The sequence below is a fragment of the Perca flavescens genome, chromosome 13 (assembly GCF_004354835.1).
Source record: "Perca flavescens isolate YP-PL-M2 chromosome 13, PFLA_1.0, whole genome shotgun sequence".
In the NCBI taxonomy this organism is placed as follows: Eukaryota; Metazoa; Chordata; class Actinopteri; order Perciformes; family Percidae; genus Perca; species Perca flavescens.
In genome coordinates, this window is record NC_041343.1 from 13,527,687 (window position 1) to 13,543,430 (window position 15,744).

General features: G+C 39.8%; 2 protein-coding genes across 2 annotated transcripts in view; one reads left to right on the forward strand and one right to left on the reverse strand.

The window, feature by feature from the left end:
• mogat3b (monoacylglycerol O-acyltransferase 3b) lies at positions 1–5,626 on the reverse strand. Its single transcript, XM_028594507.1, has 9 exons — positions 5,522–5,626; positions 4,929–5,052; positions 2,693–2,783; positions 2,399–2,506; positions 1,553–1,623; positions 1,051–1,255; positions 752–926; positions 463–647; positions 1–381 (listed from the first exon to the last, which is right to left on the reverse strand). Exons 1-9 carry the CDS (start codon positions 5,542–5,544, stop codon positions 227–229), a joined length of 1,137 nt encoding a protein of 378 aa, XP_028450308.1. The 5' UTR covers positions 5,545–5,626; the 3' UTR covers positions 1–226.
• Positions 5,627–5,707: 81 nt separating this feature from the next.
• Positions 5,708–15,744, forward strand: part of nyap1 (neuronal tyrosine phosphorylated phosphoinositide-3-kinase adaptor 1) — a 31,272-nt gene continuing 21,235 nt past the window's right edge. Inside the window, exon 1 of the mRNA XM_028594502.1 lies at positions 5,708–5,897. The gene's annotated coding sequence lies outside the window, so the exon portion shown is untranslated. The remainder of the gene's footprint in view (positions 5,898–15,744) is intronic.

The window sequence follows — 15,744 nt, forward strand, 5'->3', positions numbered from 1 at the left end:
CACTTTTTCACTGCTTTATGAACATATTCTTACATGAAGGGCATCCCATCTTACATTCATGAATTCAAATACAGTAGGAACTTGCAGCATGAAGCATGTACAAAAACCTGCCTGAGCAATCTATTGTTTAAGAAGTTCAACAGATCAGATCCACACTCTCATTAAGGGTGAGCCCCATTAAAAGCAGCGAATAAAAACTGCTACAGTTAATTTGGAAGTGGAATTTCTAAAGGATCCGAAGCTTGTGACTGTCAGAAAGTCCACAGCTGACTTTGTGTTCATGGAACAACTTGGACAGGGCCTCCATGTACAGTCTATGATAGTGGTCGACCTCCTCCTCAGTAGGTGTGACACGCTTTGGCACCGAGATTGGACATCCCACTGGAAGTAGCAGAGCGTTAGAATAAATAAAAACAGGCTCGGGACAGGAAGTTCAGCTTAACTACAGACTTGAACACTTACCAACAGTGGTGACTGGAGTCCTGTAGGGCAGGAATGCTAAGTGCTCTCCAACAAATAGACATGGGGCAAAACCCATAATCTTTTTAAACAGGTCTTGTAACCTCCGACCTAGACTGCTTTCGGAGAAAATCACCTGCCGAAAGAGTTCATTCTCCCCAAATGAGTAAACAGGCACCAGATCAGCCCTGCGGAAGATCAGGGGTAATATCAGTTGTGGGCTGCTGGCTACATGTGAGTATAAAGATTACTTCCAACAGCTATTTATTTATTTTTATAAGAGTGCTCTTACCCAAACTCGAGGGCCACCCTGACAAATCCCTTTCTCTTCCTCATGACTACAGCGTTTACTCCAGGAGAGGAGTACAGAGCCTCAGCAGCGCCCCCTATCACAATCACCACTGCATTTCCCTTGCCATTTTTTGAAAGGAGGTGGACAAGGCTTGGTTTGCTGACTGGACAGATACCTGATCAGACAAAGTAAGACAGTAACAATCACATTGTCTTCCATTTGCAGTCTGAAAAAGGTTTAGTGTTCCATATGGTTGATGTCAATAGCTCAGTCCTTTGGTTGAACATTGTTATAAATACCTGCACTCATTAAGTACTCCCTAAGGAGAGGTAGCCTGAAAAGTCCTGCCAATACCACCAGGGTGGCTTGCATCCCAGGAAACACCTTAGTGAAGCCACAGCTCTCGGTGCTGAAGCAGGCAAAGCCACCAAAACTCATGATACCATGCGGATGACAGCCTAGGATGTAGTTCTTGTTAGGATTCAGCTCGGCAGTCTTCACCAACTGAGCATAACAGAGTTGAACAGTCATCTCTGTTAACCATTAAACCAAATCCACTTACACTGTACATTAGGTCATTGAATGGGAGATTTGAAAGACAGACTTGTATCTTATTAGATGTATACCGTATATGTAAATCCACCTTTTATAAAGAGTCACAGCAGATAATACCCAGAGTGATTTTAAAGTAAAAGCTACTTTTGTTTCAATATAGTTATGCTACTGGCCACTGTCACATCCATGCGTTCCAACCAAATTTAATCAAATCCGATGATGAAAACACCAAAATCTGAAACTTACTTTGATCGGGAAGAAATCTCTGAGGTGCTCCCAAACCCTCCACTTCCTCACAAATGTTGTTCTCCTGCCCCCTGATGGAGACATTAGAAATCGTAGAGACAGGGTCAACGTCATACTGCACAGTTTCCATAATTGCCGTAGTACAACTGTTTTTCCAACTCCAACTACACAACTGTAGCGTGTTCACACTGGAAAAGTGACTAAATGTTTCCATGTATACCTCCCCAAAATGTGCTGTTAATGGTCACTATTCTACCTAAATGCAATGCACAAAGTAAATTGAGGTCACAGTGAAAAAAAAAAAAAAAAAAAAAAAAAAGCTCCAGGAACACTTCAGAACAAACAAACTAAAATATTTGGAAAACACTTTCCTTTCTCAGAGCTTATTTGGCAGAGGAATTCTAAACTTGCAGTTTGAAGTGTTGTATAATATTCTGTCAGTGTGTTGGTTTCTTGTATATTAACTACAAAAATCAATATCCTGATTAGCATCTACTAGATTCTGTGTAGAATCAATGTGCAGTATGAAATTGGGACAGCGATACACAACAGTTTATACTAACAGGAAATTATACAATGAAACAGCAATCTTTTTTTTTTAGGGTGTTCACAAAAGCGGCTTTACCATCATCCATAATTTAATGATTTCCAGTTGTGATTAACTCCTTAATAGTTCCTTGTGGAATACCTCATGGGAAATTATAAATACACTAAAAAGTAAACTTTAGTTACTCCTCCGCTACAGCACCGGCTTGTAATTTGTATACACTAGAGTATGGAATTGAGACACCGCTAACAGGATTCTTCCATTTTTCGTGGATGCTTGAACAATGTCATTTCGTTTACCTCTTTCAGGGGTTTGCCAGTCCATCACCAGCCATATGAAGTACAGAGTGGAGAGTGGCCACAATGAGGTAAACATAAGGTACACCATCAGGATACTACAGCTCAGTCCTGACATCGTATTATACATCATATGTTGGAGATACAAGAGATGTCAATTAGCAGTATTAATACAGTGTATTAAAAGATGCAGTGACAAGCTTATGAATTAACAGGTGAGCTAATGTAACTATAGCAATTATCTTTTGACATACTAAAATATAAATTAAAAAAAAGGGTTAATGTAGTGGATCTTACCCAAGAAGAGAAAGCTGAGTACCCATTGCAGAGTACTTACTGCCTCTAAAAACTTCTTCCACTGAGTTTTTTGTTTTGTCATTCCTTCAACCTGGAGGCCATAACATTAATTTTCAGTAATCACAACCCTTTAAACTGCGCTTTCATTCAATAAAATGGGTACACTACCGGTCAAAAGTTTGGGGTCACTTAGAAATTTCCATTGCACTCCATTACAGACCTGGGACCTGTTTCACAAAACCAAGATAAGGGATTAAGCCGGGATTTCCAAGTTATCCTGGATGAATTAAGGTAAACATAAACCTCGGTTGACTCTGTTTCACGAAAGCAGAGGCACATAAATCACCATGGAGATTTATTCTGTGTAGCTAGCCTGCGCCTGACCAGGCTAACAGCCAGGATTTATTTAATCCTGGAGCCTTTTCGGATCACCCAGCAGTGGTTTTACCCTATTGTTAAAATACAACAGGTGCATATTGCTGTTCATTTAAGTACTGATATTATTTAAAGTTGTGACCATTGTGACCATTTATTACGGTTATATTGCTGTATGAAGACTGCTGTTCATATTGTTGTTAGAATACAGAATAACAGATAACCGATGAATATACTGTTCCATTCATGTTTACAGTGTGCATGGATTTGATCACTTAATTATCTTTATAGTTTCTAGATTTTAGAGTCCAATTTCTCCAGTGTCTTTATTTTCTATGTCCATATATATGAGGGACCAAAGCATATAATATGTAGAGAAGGAACAGTTTTACACGTTGCATTAAAAGAGAGCAGTGGAAGTTAATATGACTTAGGAAATTATATTTTAGCCCATGAGAAAGAGGGAGAAACAGAGTGATATTTATGCATCATATTCTAGCGTTGTAGAAAATTGATCTTCATGATAAATTTCCTGAGTAACATCTTCTGCTTACTTTCAAGGCAAAGAATACAACTGTTAATTTTTGCAAATGATTAGTAGCCTTATCCTTGAATGCTATGATTATGACTGTTTCAATTCAGAGCAGTGGTCAGTTAATGTATATATTTAGGCTACTTACGCATTCAGTCGGTCCGCAATCGTCTGCCACGCTTTCTCGCCGTTTCATTACAGCGGGCGGGTTTCTTTTTATACAAAGTGTTTCACGTTATCATACTTCCATAAGAAGCTGCTGCTCACTCTGTATGAAGTGTGTACAATGCGTATTCTCCAGGTTGGCATCAGTAAATCTGATCGACCTTGTGGTCTTTTGAGGAAAGCCGTGGACGCGCAGCTTTCTGAATTACTTCAGCCTGGCTCGACCTAGTCGCTCCTCCTTGGCTTGGCTTTCATGAAACACACCAAGCCAGGCTGCACAGATTAGACTAGGTCAAGCCTCGCTTATTATTGGTTATCCTGGATTTATAAATTCTGTTACCTACAACAGTCGAGAACCCTTTTGCAATTATGTCAGAACACGATGTAATCTGAAAATCGCTGCCCTGATTTAAAAAAATAAAAAATAAAATAATGTAATGGAAATTTCTAAGTGACCCCAAACTTTTGACTGGTAGCGTATATAAATCATATCTTATGCCAATAGAAATGACAAAAGTTGCTTATCTGGGATGATGACATTTATGATAGTAGCCTTTATGGTAGACATCAGATTGTATCAGTAATGACCACTTCAGCTTTTGCTCTTAATCTTCCTTTAGGCAAGTTAAGGGCCTAAAAACTTGCAATGCAGGCAGCAGCCTGATGATATAACTTATGAACGAGCTGGAAGGCGAAACCTAGCTAAACTGTTTTAATTTGCTCACAAATTAAATTCACCCAAGCGTGTTTGACCACAAAACACCTTCGCTGAAAAGTCATTAAAAAGAGATACGCCACCGTTTGTTGAAATGGGGTTTATCACGGCCTCCCCTAGCTGTAGATAGGTGGACCAACGCATTTTTTGTGCATGCATCGCTTTAGTCCGGTGCAACACCGGCAGCGCCGCCGCTTGTTAGCGTAGCGTAGTGAATGGAATCCTATGTTGCCGGTTAGCATGTTGTGAGTAAAAGGAAGCCCCAAAAAAAAAAAAAGAAAGAAAAAATCTAATTACTTGCACTGAGACAAAAAATGCATTGGCCCACCTATCTACAGCCAGGGTAGACCGTGATAAGCCCTATTTCAATAAACGGTGGCGTATTCCTTTAAGACACCATAAAACCAATTTTATAATCATACTGCTAATCATGAAATAGAATACTTTACCTTATTAGAGTTTGTATCAACGTTATTTTGAAGGGATGCAGGTTCACCAGTTGAGGGAAAGCACAACGGACAGGATGCACTTTGACCATTTAAAGCTGCTGATAACGAATCCACTCCCCCGATACTTTGACACAAGCAAGCAATGTCAGAGATAAAACATGACAAGTTTAATAGTTGGATACTTTCTGCACAGCGTCTCCTAGAGGACATGCAACAATAATTGTATTATCAGGTTGGTGTTTTGTGTCTCCTTTGTAGCTGGGCACTCTAGTGGCCAAAAAGATTACATGTCAGTGGTCAAAAATATTGGCTTCTCTATGAATCTCCTCATGAACGGACACAAATGTCACTTTTACTAGAAATATTGCTCTTGCTCACTACATTTCTAATCAATTTAGGCTAGCATTAATAAAGCTCAACACTTTCTGCTGTTTCCCAATACAAGCCTTTCTCAAAGTAAAGGGACTCTGCACCCTGAACTAATGGAAGGCTTTTAATGAACAGCAGAGAGAAAACGGCAGCAAAAAAATGCATTGCAATTTTGGTATTGTACCGATAGGGCTAACTGGAGCCTTTGTTAATATTATTTATACCTGTGCTTTTCCAGCTCTGTCATGGCTGCCAAAAGGGTATATTTTCATTAAAGGGCCTGCACACTCACGCAGGTGTTTTTAATGGCTCTGGCTGATTGGACCTCCAGTCAGGTTAAAGTCGGGTGGAGCTTTGCTGGGAGATACGTGATGTCACCAAACGTTGTAAACCAATGAGAATGGTAACAGTGTAAGTTGTCCTGCCCGAACAGGTGCAACAAAATGAACAGCAGGATGAGGGAGATGCCAATTAAGTGCAGTTTGTACACGCTCACACAGTCCTGAGCAGAGGGCTTATCAGGTGAAAGAGGTCTTATCAGGTGAAAGCACCTGCGTAGGTGGACTATGGCTGTGCAGGGACTTCAACATTGAATCCCATGTGAGTCTTTTTACACAGAGGTGCAGTCAAAGCCTAATGGGAGATGTATTTGTTGAATGCTAACAAAAGAATGGAACTTTAAAAGGAAATGTTATTAGCTGGTATAGCAGTAGCTTTTGATTTATTTTAGAATATACATTTAGATAGAAATAATATATAATTTAGAGAAGGAAGTCCATGATGATGTTTCAGCTTTTCAGAAAGACAATTAAAAGAAACACTCTTTGATAATGAGGCTAGTGTTACAGAGGCCAAACTGGAAATGGAGCTATGGTTATGGTCAATATAAGTATAATTTTGACGTATTTGTACTTGAGTATTTCCATTGTCTACTTTATACTTCTACTCCACTACAAATCAGAGGGAAATATTTTTCTTACACCACTACATATATTTCATAGCTTTAGTTACTAGTTACTTTGCAGATTCAGATTAGTAATACTATATATAAATGTATTTTTGGATTAATTGATCCATTAAAGTAATGTGCATATTAATGCATCAATAATTATAATTCAGCAATATTCTATACATTATTCTGAAAATGATTCTTTCTGCATGAGTATTGTTTTTGGGTACTTTAAGTATATTTTTCGAGGCTAATACTTTACTTTTACTTAAGGACAATCTTGAATGCAGGTATTTTACTTGTAACAAAGTATCTCTACATTGTGTTGCTGCTTTAAGTAAAAGATCTTTTTCAGTTTTTTACCACTGCATAGAATTTAAATATTCTCTAAATGACTGACCAGTGTGGACTTTCTTCAGGTGCCTGCTCGTTGACGTGACCCTCACAGCCATACTTTAACCCGTGCTCATTGCTGTACAGCTTTATTTTTTTTAGCAGTGAGAGTCCAAAGATTTTAATGATACTAGCCTACATGATTAGGCCTGTTTCTCAAGAGGGAGCACTAATGTCTGTTAACGTTTCAACTCTCTCAGCTGTCCTTAACTATACAATCTCCCACAGACTTTAGGGGGCGTGTCAGCCTCACACAGGCCATGTGTTGGCTAGTTGGTCATGTGACACCCCCCCTATTATATAATTATATACACATACTCCTTAAAAAAGAAGGGACAAAAAATACATTATTAAGACGGTGTTTTCCTTTATACAGACTCTGGATTCCCACACTTTTCTCAGTCAGATCCCATTTTATTTCTACCCCTTGGCTTTAATTTACACAACTGGTCATGTAGTCACACCAATATTCATATGACTGCTTAGCCTACTTTATATGTCTGGGGTTAGGGTTTATGGCGAGCTTTTTTATACTTAATGTGTTTTTATCTCCCATTACATCCAAATAATGCTCCTATAATAGGCCCATTCCCCCATATGACTGTTTTTGTGTATTCTAATAATATAGTTCAGGTTTATTATAGTTGAGAGAGTTGTATATAGTTATAGAGTTGAGTCGTCGGCTAGCCTACTTTATCAAGAATCCATCCTGACATTTAATGAGTCCGCTGCTGAATCCTTCTGCTAAATATGAGTCGTGAAGGGAAATTTCATTTCGGTCTGCTGATAACTGCCAGAAGATAACTGCCTCTCGTCTCAGTTGGACTCAAAGACCTCGGATGCATTTTTTTTTTTTTTTTTTTTCTATAAAACAACCACTGGTCTGCTCTCAGGAAGTACGTATGAATATTAATATGGATGCGAATACACAGTGAGGATGCCCAGCGCTTGAACCAACACAGCGCGCTGATATCTGCGCATCTTTGTTTTGACATTTTATTTCTGTTCGTGCTTGAACTGAAAGCATGTTTCTTTTGTGGAGGTCGCGCTGGAGCCTCTTTTGAAGCCCACAAGGATGGCGTTGTACCTGAGTGTTTGCAGAGGAACCTTTTGTAACGTCGCATTGAATTGCACCATGGTTTTCAATCAGATCTCACACCGGCCAGGCTACACCGAGCCTCGGTAGCCTACAGTCAGTGCGCTGTTTATCATAAAAATGGAAGACCTTTCGCGTCAAGAAAAGGCGTCAGTCCGGTAATATGCGTCTGAATAACTGATTTTTCCTTCCCACGTCAATTGACACATCTGGGAAAGGATTTTTTTCCTCCCCTCCAGTCTACCAAGACAGCTGTGTCATCAACAACCGGCGTGGTGTTGTTGTTGTTGTCTGATTTTTACGAGCCTGGGCCACTGGATATCGGCACTGTCTGCCTCTGCGCCAGCCATAGGCTACCCCGTTTCAAAGGTAGGTATCACACCTTCGTTAATATTATGTTTTCGCTTCATGAATCTCCGCATCAGTTGCTTACATCATCTAGCCATATAACCAGCTGTCATAGTCAAAATGCACTGTCTGCCTAATTAGCAGCAGAGAATACGACGCTGTATTGCGGAGGAGATACGGGCCTGATGGCATTTTTACGCGTAAAAAAAGGTTGACAGTGAGCCGCTGCGTGTTCACAAGCCAAATTATTCAACCTTGAAGCCTCACAGCCCATGACGGCGAATATAAGGCCTGTATTCTGACTCAAAACACAAAAGAGATGGGAATATATGGCAACACCGACCGCGTAATGCAACCCACAGCCCGCGTTTAAGTTCAGTCGTGACAGACCTTATAAATATTTCACTAAAAAACAAGCCTCAATCAGCTGACTGTTGATGCTGGAGCATGCACGGCGTTATTAATCAAATACCTACACCCCATCAGTGTCAGCGTGAGGAGCCCCATTCTGCAAGGCCATGATGGAAAACATCTGCATGTTTTCGGATAATAAGAGTGTAGCAGGGTTGTATGGTGCGTGTGTGAATGGGCGGTAGTTACTCTGATTGTGAATACGCTGGTGATGCTTGTGTGTTTGTGCGCAGCCAGGTGAGGATGTGTTGGCGCGTCTTTGAGGTGCGGGAGAGTCAGGCGTCTGGATGAGGAGAGCCTCGATCATCACATGTGTTTTTTATTTTTTTTATTTAAAAGATGATACCCGATAAACTGCCGCAGTTTCACACCTTACATCCTGTATGAGACGATCCACAAGGATCGAGGGGTTGGGAAATAAACGTGAAATTAAGGTTAGTCAACACTGCTTCTTTCCCCCCTTTTCCGGGCGTGACAGCCACTCAAAACGACCATCACACACACACACACACTGGGAGAATTCTTCGTCACCACCCCACCACAAGCTTAAATGAAAACGTTTGTTATAGTTATTCTATACCTGACTGGCTTTAATATCCCTTTCAGTGGTTGGAAGAATCAGAGTAGGCTGCTTAATTTGGCTGGAAATGTTATATCTAGATTGAATGGACATTTTATTTTTGAAATAAGCAGGAATCTCAGTTAGTACTGCTACAAAACAATGTGAGATTTTAAAAGGACTGGGTGCAAATATCACAAAACTGCAACTTCTACTGAATATAACAGACATTCCTATGTGAATGTAGAAACAGGATGATGGTTTTTCTTTAGGGATGAAGCACCAGCGTGTTGGATACTTACTATCTGCCTGAAATTGAACTGAAATATAAAATGAAACTAATTACCAGTCAGTCTTGTTTGACCTTGGAGCAGAATATGGTAGAACATCTTCCTATGACTTTAAGTCCTGCTTAGGCTAACAGATACAGATACATCTGATCTGATATGTGACTCTTATGCTGTTTGGTTTAAGCACATGTTGGTACAAATAGAGGGGAGTGGGCATGGTTTTGAGCAGCTGTGGGTTTGGGGTCATTGAGTGCAGGCTGTGAGCCACACATACTGTGCAGTGTGTCTTAAATGCAGAAACAAAACCAGGGCCCGCACAACCTATCCTTGCTTGCCTGGTGATCCCAAATTCAGTCCAGAAATGTGATTAAATCAGGAAACCGCAACTGTATGTGGCAGCAAATAAATGGCATGGTGATATATGGTGATACTTTGGTTAAGAGTTAATCAAATTTGGCAGAGCTCATGATGTATTTACGGAAAGAATAAAAATGACCAGTGTTTTCAATAAAGGAGAAAGGATTCTGACTACATTTGAGCTTTTCACATGAAGTGGATGATTCAGTTGCTCTGACCGGCAGTGTAGGCCTACATCGTGTCTCATTCCAAAAAGGATGAGCAATTCAGTATTAAGTTTGGAAGATTGAATGAATACACCAATATAGTGGAGTCAGAGAGGGGGCGAGGGAAGGCCCACACAGGGCCAGAGAGGAGAGGGACTGATGGATGTGCGACATGCGTGGCAGATGCTGACATTTTAAGCCCATTTCTCTAGTGGAGTGGAAACCCTTGTCTGGATGAGCAGTAATGGATTTTTTTCTTCTTTTCTTGCTGTGGATTTCTCGGTGCACCCAAAAAGATTGTTTCCCTAGAGTTTGAGCAGCAGCAGTCAATAGGTTGGTAAAAGTAATATATACATTTATGGCTACTACTGTCGTGCAGATATTTCAAAATCAATACCACTGTAGACGTGTTTAGCTGGCTTCGGTGTGCATTGTTGTTTCTTTAAGGGGAGAACAGGTGCTCCATCTGTGGTTTCACCATCCTGATTCTCTCAGCTGTGTCAGAGGGAGATGGCATGAGAAATGATGAAGACTTGTTTCCACTGCAGCACATGGGCAACATGAGTGACTGCTATTAGGATTTATAAACTGTGCTTCTGGCTGTGTGTGCAGGTTTCATTGATCATCCCAATGGAACCATTTCTGGTTATTTGGGTCTGAGAAGTAATTCACTTTGTTTACTACGAGTAGAAAAGATGACTGTTTAGCTCAGGGGAAAGTTTGCCCCTAGTGGTTTTGGATTGAATCTTGCCACAATTTTCTCTCTCATCACTGTGCTTCGCTTCCCCCTGTATGTTCATGCTCCGTAAATAACACTCAAGTAACAGTGATTGAATAGCTCAGAAGAGGTGTGTGTGTGTGTGTGTGTGTATATATATATATATATATATATATATATATATATATATATATATATATATATATATATATATATATATATATATATATATATATATATATATATATATATATTTTTTATATTTTTTTTTTTTCAACCAAAATAATAAAACAGTGCTCCACATTGTCCTATTCCAGCTTATCAAATGGGAGGGTGTGCTGCTTCACTTTGTCAAAATAGTAAACTGAGTAAGTTTGGGTTTTGGACTTTTGGTCAGACTAAACAAGACATTTGAATACGTCACTTTGGGCTCTGCAAAGTTGTGACTGACATCTTTGTCTCAGTACTGGAATCCGTGTAACTCCATACTAATGATGTCTGTTTACGTCCGTGTCCGCTCAGAGATGATGGGGAAACTGTCGAGATGAGGTGACTTTAAGTGAAGTTTATATTATTCCTCTTCATGTGTGTAGAAGTTGGCTGTTAGCTTGGAATTGTATATATTATGGAGGTGTTGGTTGAGTGGCATGAGATGTTCTTTTTTTTTTTTTTTTAATCAACAAGCTTGTTAATCTATTAATGAAGCAGTAGACTTCTTCCAGGGGTGTTTCATCTTGCTATTGAATTTCCTCGTATGCAAAATATAGAACACTTCTAATTAGAAAGGGAGTTAGCAAAGCTGATGTATGTTTTTGTTTCATAAAACTATTTCATTCAAAAGTGGAAAAAATATTGGTGAAAATTGAAACCGTAGAGATATCCTGACTTTGGATGACACTTGTAAGACTGGATCCTACACTTCCCATAATGCATCTCAATAAAAACCCTTGTGATACGCTCACTTCCTGGTAAACTTCATGCTCCCAGGTTGAAACACAGGCTGTATGTTATAAATGTATGAATGAAGACCGAGCTTGGATAACCCTGGTGACATCGGTGTGACATCATCAGGGTCATTTTCTCAGACTTCAGGTGCTCAAAAAGCTAACATCAGACACTTGTTTTCACAAAATAAAAAACCATGAAAATGTGTGGAATGCCCCTTTTGAATCTTAAACCGTCTGTCACTAATGTAGGCAAAATCGAATTCATTACCTAAATTACCGTTTTAGGTTTATATTAGTATTGTATATTATAATGATACAAATTGTTGAATCCCGCATCAATATTAAACCCTGCTAAATTTCTTGTCACAGTGTTTTATAAATGGGTGTAAAGGTTCTCTCTGGTGGATCCTTGATTAAAGGGAATGCCATTTACCAGTGGTATCCTGGGTACAAATCCTGCCTTGGACATTGTTAGATGTCCTCTCCCTTTGTCTTCTGGCTCTCCTGGCTCTTTATTAATATGCTGTCCAGTAAAGAGAGGGACACAAAAAAAATTGAATCCCATTTGATTTTTTTTTTTTAAGCTGTGTCTACAACTCTGAACTCCTCCTCTCTAAACAGATATAACAGCATACATAATTCTTGCTCTGCTTTAGAAATGATTTGTAATCTATTTGCCTGATAGCTTTCTATTTTTTTTTTGTAACATGATGCACTGGATGTAGGGGCTGAAAAAAGCATTGTGAAATTTGAAATGGACAGACATCCCATGCACCCACTTGCTCTACAAATAGGCTACCCACTGGCTTCTTATTACTTTATTTGGGAGCTCCCTTTGTTTGTTGGCTCGCTGGGTGCTCCATAAGGTCATACATGCGTGTCCCTTGTTTGACCGGAGAATGTCTGGGATGTACATGTCCAAATTAACCAGTGAAAATTCAAATTAAATGCTCCCTTTTAAAATGCTGTCTTTCTGGTCTGTAAGCCTCTTACAGCACCCAAGTCTTCATTGCAGTGTGTAGTCAAGAGTAATGATGTGTGGTAATGATTTCCTTGAGGCAACTCATCTTTGTTCATTCCCCCTCTGTTTCCTTCTCATTAAACCTTTCATAACCATTCGCATGGTACCATGCAAAATAAATAAAGTGAGGAGCCAATAGTTACTCCTCTCTTGTTGGCACAGAGGTCCCAGTCTCAAGCCATGTTAATCACTACCTATTTATATGTATCTGTGCAGTATCTTTCACATGGATAACCATGCAAGTATTTGGGACAGAAAGCAATATGTTTACATGTGTTCGTGTGCCATTTATCTTTTTATTTTTTTTATTTTTATTATTAAGAAGCCCTTAGCATAGTCATTTAAGCATCATTATGTGAGAACAGTAATTGGCAAGAAAAGGAGTTACTAGTGGAGCACGTTGTAGCTCTATTTTGAATTATACATGTTTCAGCATGGATAAACGGTCCACAGTGGCTTAGAGTCATGTGTTATTGTCCCTATTCTCATTAAAGACACTCAGTAATTCACCAAAGACCTTCAAAAGACCTTGACTAACTAAATCATTAGGAGGCAGTAACATATTTTTCTGGCAGCTGTGTGTTGCAAACAGCGAAAATCTATGTTCCACATCATTGTTATCCTAACATGTCACTGCCTACGAGGGTCCGAAACTGACGTGGAGCATAAAGCCGCCTACACGCTTTAGGCGGCAAAACCGCTTTGCGCTGGCCGTTCTGTTGATTTCCTATGGGGAGAGCAGTGCTCGGATTTGCCGCTTTGCGCTGCGCTCAAAGTTCAAATTATTTCAAATTTGACCTAGTTGGCGCTGACCTTTCGAAAGCGCAACCGATGAGATAACAGCTGTCGTTACCTAGCAACGGGAAAAAGCTTTCTTGCCACCCTCGATGGCGAATACCTGTGCTGTGCTTTGCTCTCTGCGCTTTGCTCTGCGCCCTACCTAGCGGTGCGCGCAGAGCAAATCGCTTATCATGTGTAGGCGGCATAATGGTTGCAGAAGTATCGCACAGGGGCAATTCATTCATTAAAGGTCACCAGCAAAAACTCAGGGTTCAGCAACCATATGTGAAATAGGCAAGTATACACAGTGAATTTAGAAATGCAAATCTGAATGCAGGATATGCAAGTATGTGTTGTAAATGTCAGAGCAATCTTTATTTTAGCTGAAAAGAATCCCAGCTGATTGATTAGATGTCAGCAGAAGGAGCTCCAACTTTGATGATTCAAATACAAACATGGATTTAAAGGGGCTCAGAACTATTCAGAACTTAATATAGCAGCAAACACATATTTGCTGTAGTGGAGTAATGGTGTCTTAACCAGAGAATAAAGTTACACTCCCTCTGCGTGTGTTGTCATCCGAGCGTCTCTATTCTTTGTTCTAATAGCGGGTCTGGCCATATGTGCATGTGGCCATGAAAAAACTTAGGTATTTCACATATTGGAGAACTGTATTAGCTGTGTGGAGGAAGTCCCAGCCCGCTGCTTTTTTAAAGTATTTCGAGTACAGCCCCTTTTTAAAGAAGGTGATCTTAGCATATATCTGTTTACATATTTTATTTTAATTTTTTATTATTATAAGCCCTGTAATAGGTTTCAATTCTGGGTAAATTAAGTTGAGAATCTGACTGATTTTTTTTTTTTTTTTTTCTCAAATGGCAATTTTTCTACACAATCAGAAATCGCAAATAAACAATGCCGGTTCAGAGCAATGTGTCGAGAACATTGGTGCATCAAAAACAATTACACGGTTGCAGCCAATACAGCAGAGGTGACACTGTACAAGTGGGAGCCACTTGGGCCAAAACAAGTCTCTACACAAGCCACTCATAATCATCTTGTTAAAGTCAATGATGTTTTTCTATCTGCTATTTTGGGGAAGTACCATATATAAGAAAACACTGCCTGAATCAGACACGCTGCGATCTGCCATTTGCCCCAGTTAGTGCCTGTTAATTGTATCACTCTTAGTTCAGTGAACAGTGGGAATGACAGGAATAGGACTTGCTCAAGTGAGACCCTGAGCTGAAAACCTGCCAATCACACCTGTAAGGCCAACAAGCCTGTACATTTTTACCACTCAAGCTCTTTATTTTCTCAAACAAGTGCATCAAAGTGTCTTAACAATATCTCTTCTTCTGAGTTACTGTCATGTTGGTGAACACTGTAGGGTCTAAACAACCTGTGAGTGTGAGAGAGTGATTATCCTGTGCAACCTACGCTATGACTCTCCTATCGGGGGATTTTGAGCACAAGGAGTAGGATGATTTGAATGTTGGAAGACCACTTGTGGCCTATATCTGGCTTTGCTAATCACACCAACGCTGCTGCTGCTGCTGCTGCTGCGCTGCTGCTGCTCAATCTTTCAATCAGAAGAAGGTTCAACTCAGCAAGTGCACCAGCAGGCTTATAATAATTTTGATGTTGTTTAATTAGATTTTTTTTAGATAGAAATGACCAGAGTCTACATGTCCATTTGCCATTCTTCAGCCTCTCACTACATATTGCCCTGCAAACAAGGCTTTCTAAGGCACTTTAAAATCTACTAGCTCTTTTTGAGATATGAGTCAAGCCCACTACAAGCTGCTGGGAGGCAAATCATGTCTAGTTTACAGTGATGTTGAGTTGATCCCTGTTTTGCTTTGGGCTAGTGGGCTTTGCTTAATTGTTGCTGAATAGTTTATGAGGTTGGTCTTGTTGGGGCAGGGACAGCCTATGTGCCGAGGGCTATGATGTTTTTAGCTTCTTTTTTTAAATCGGTGAATCAAATAAATCAAAACGATGGAATTTGAATCCGTAGACGGTAAGCACATGTAGTGAAGTCTGGCAGCTGTGGATCATAAAATAGGTTTAGCTTTGGTCCAAGCAGGTTTGATTTGGCTCAGAGAGATCATCCATGTTGTTGTGTAGAGCAGACAAGACATTCCTCACTTCCATTTGAGATAAGGAGCATCGTGTACTGTGGAAAGCTGTTGTGTTACAGTTTTTTCCAACTGCTTACACACGTTTTCAAAACTGTCTCCTTTTTTCAAAACTCTACACACAATTCCTAAAACTGTACACACAAAATGCTAAATGCCTCACATCTCCTTCAAAATGAAACACTGCATTCAAAATACCATAAACACATCTCAAAATGAAGCATTTGCATC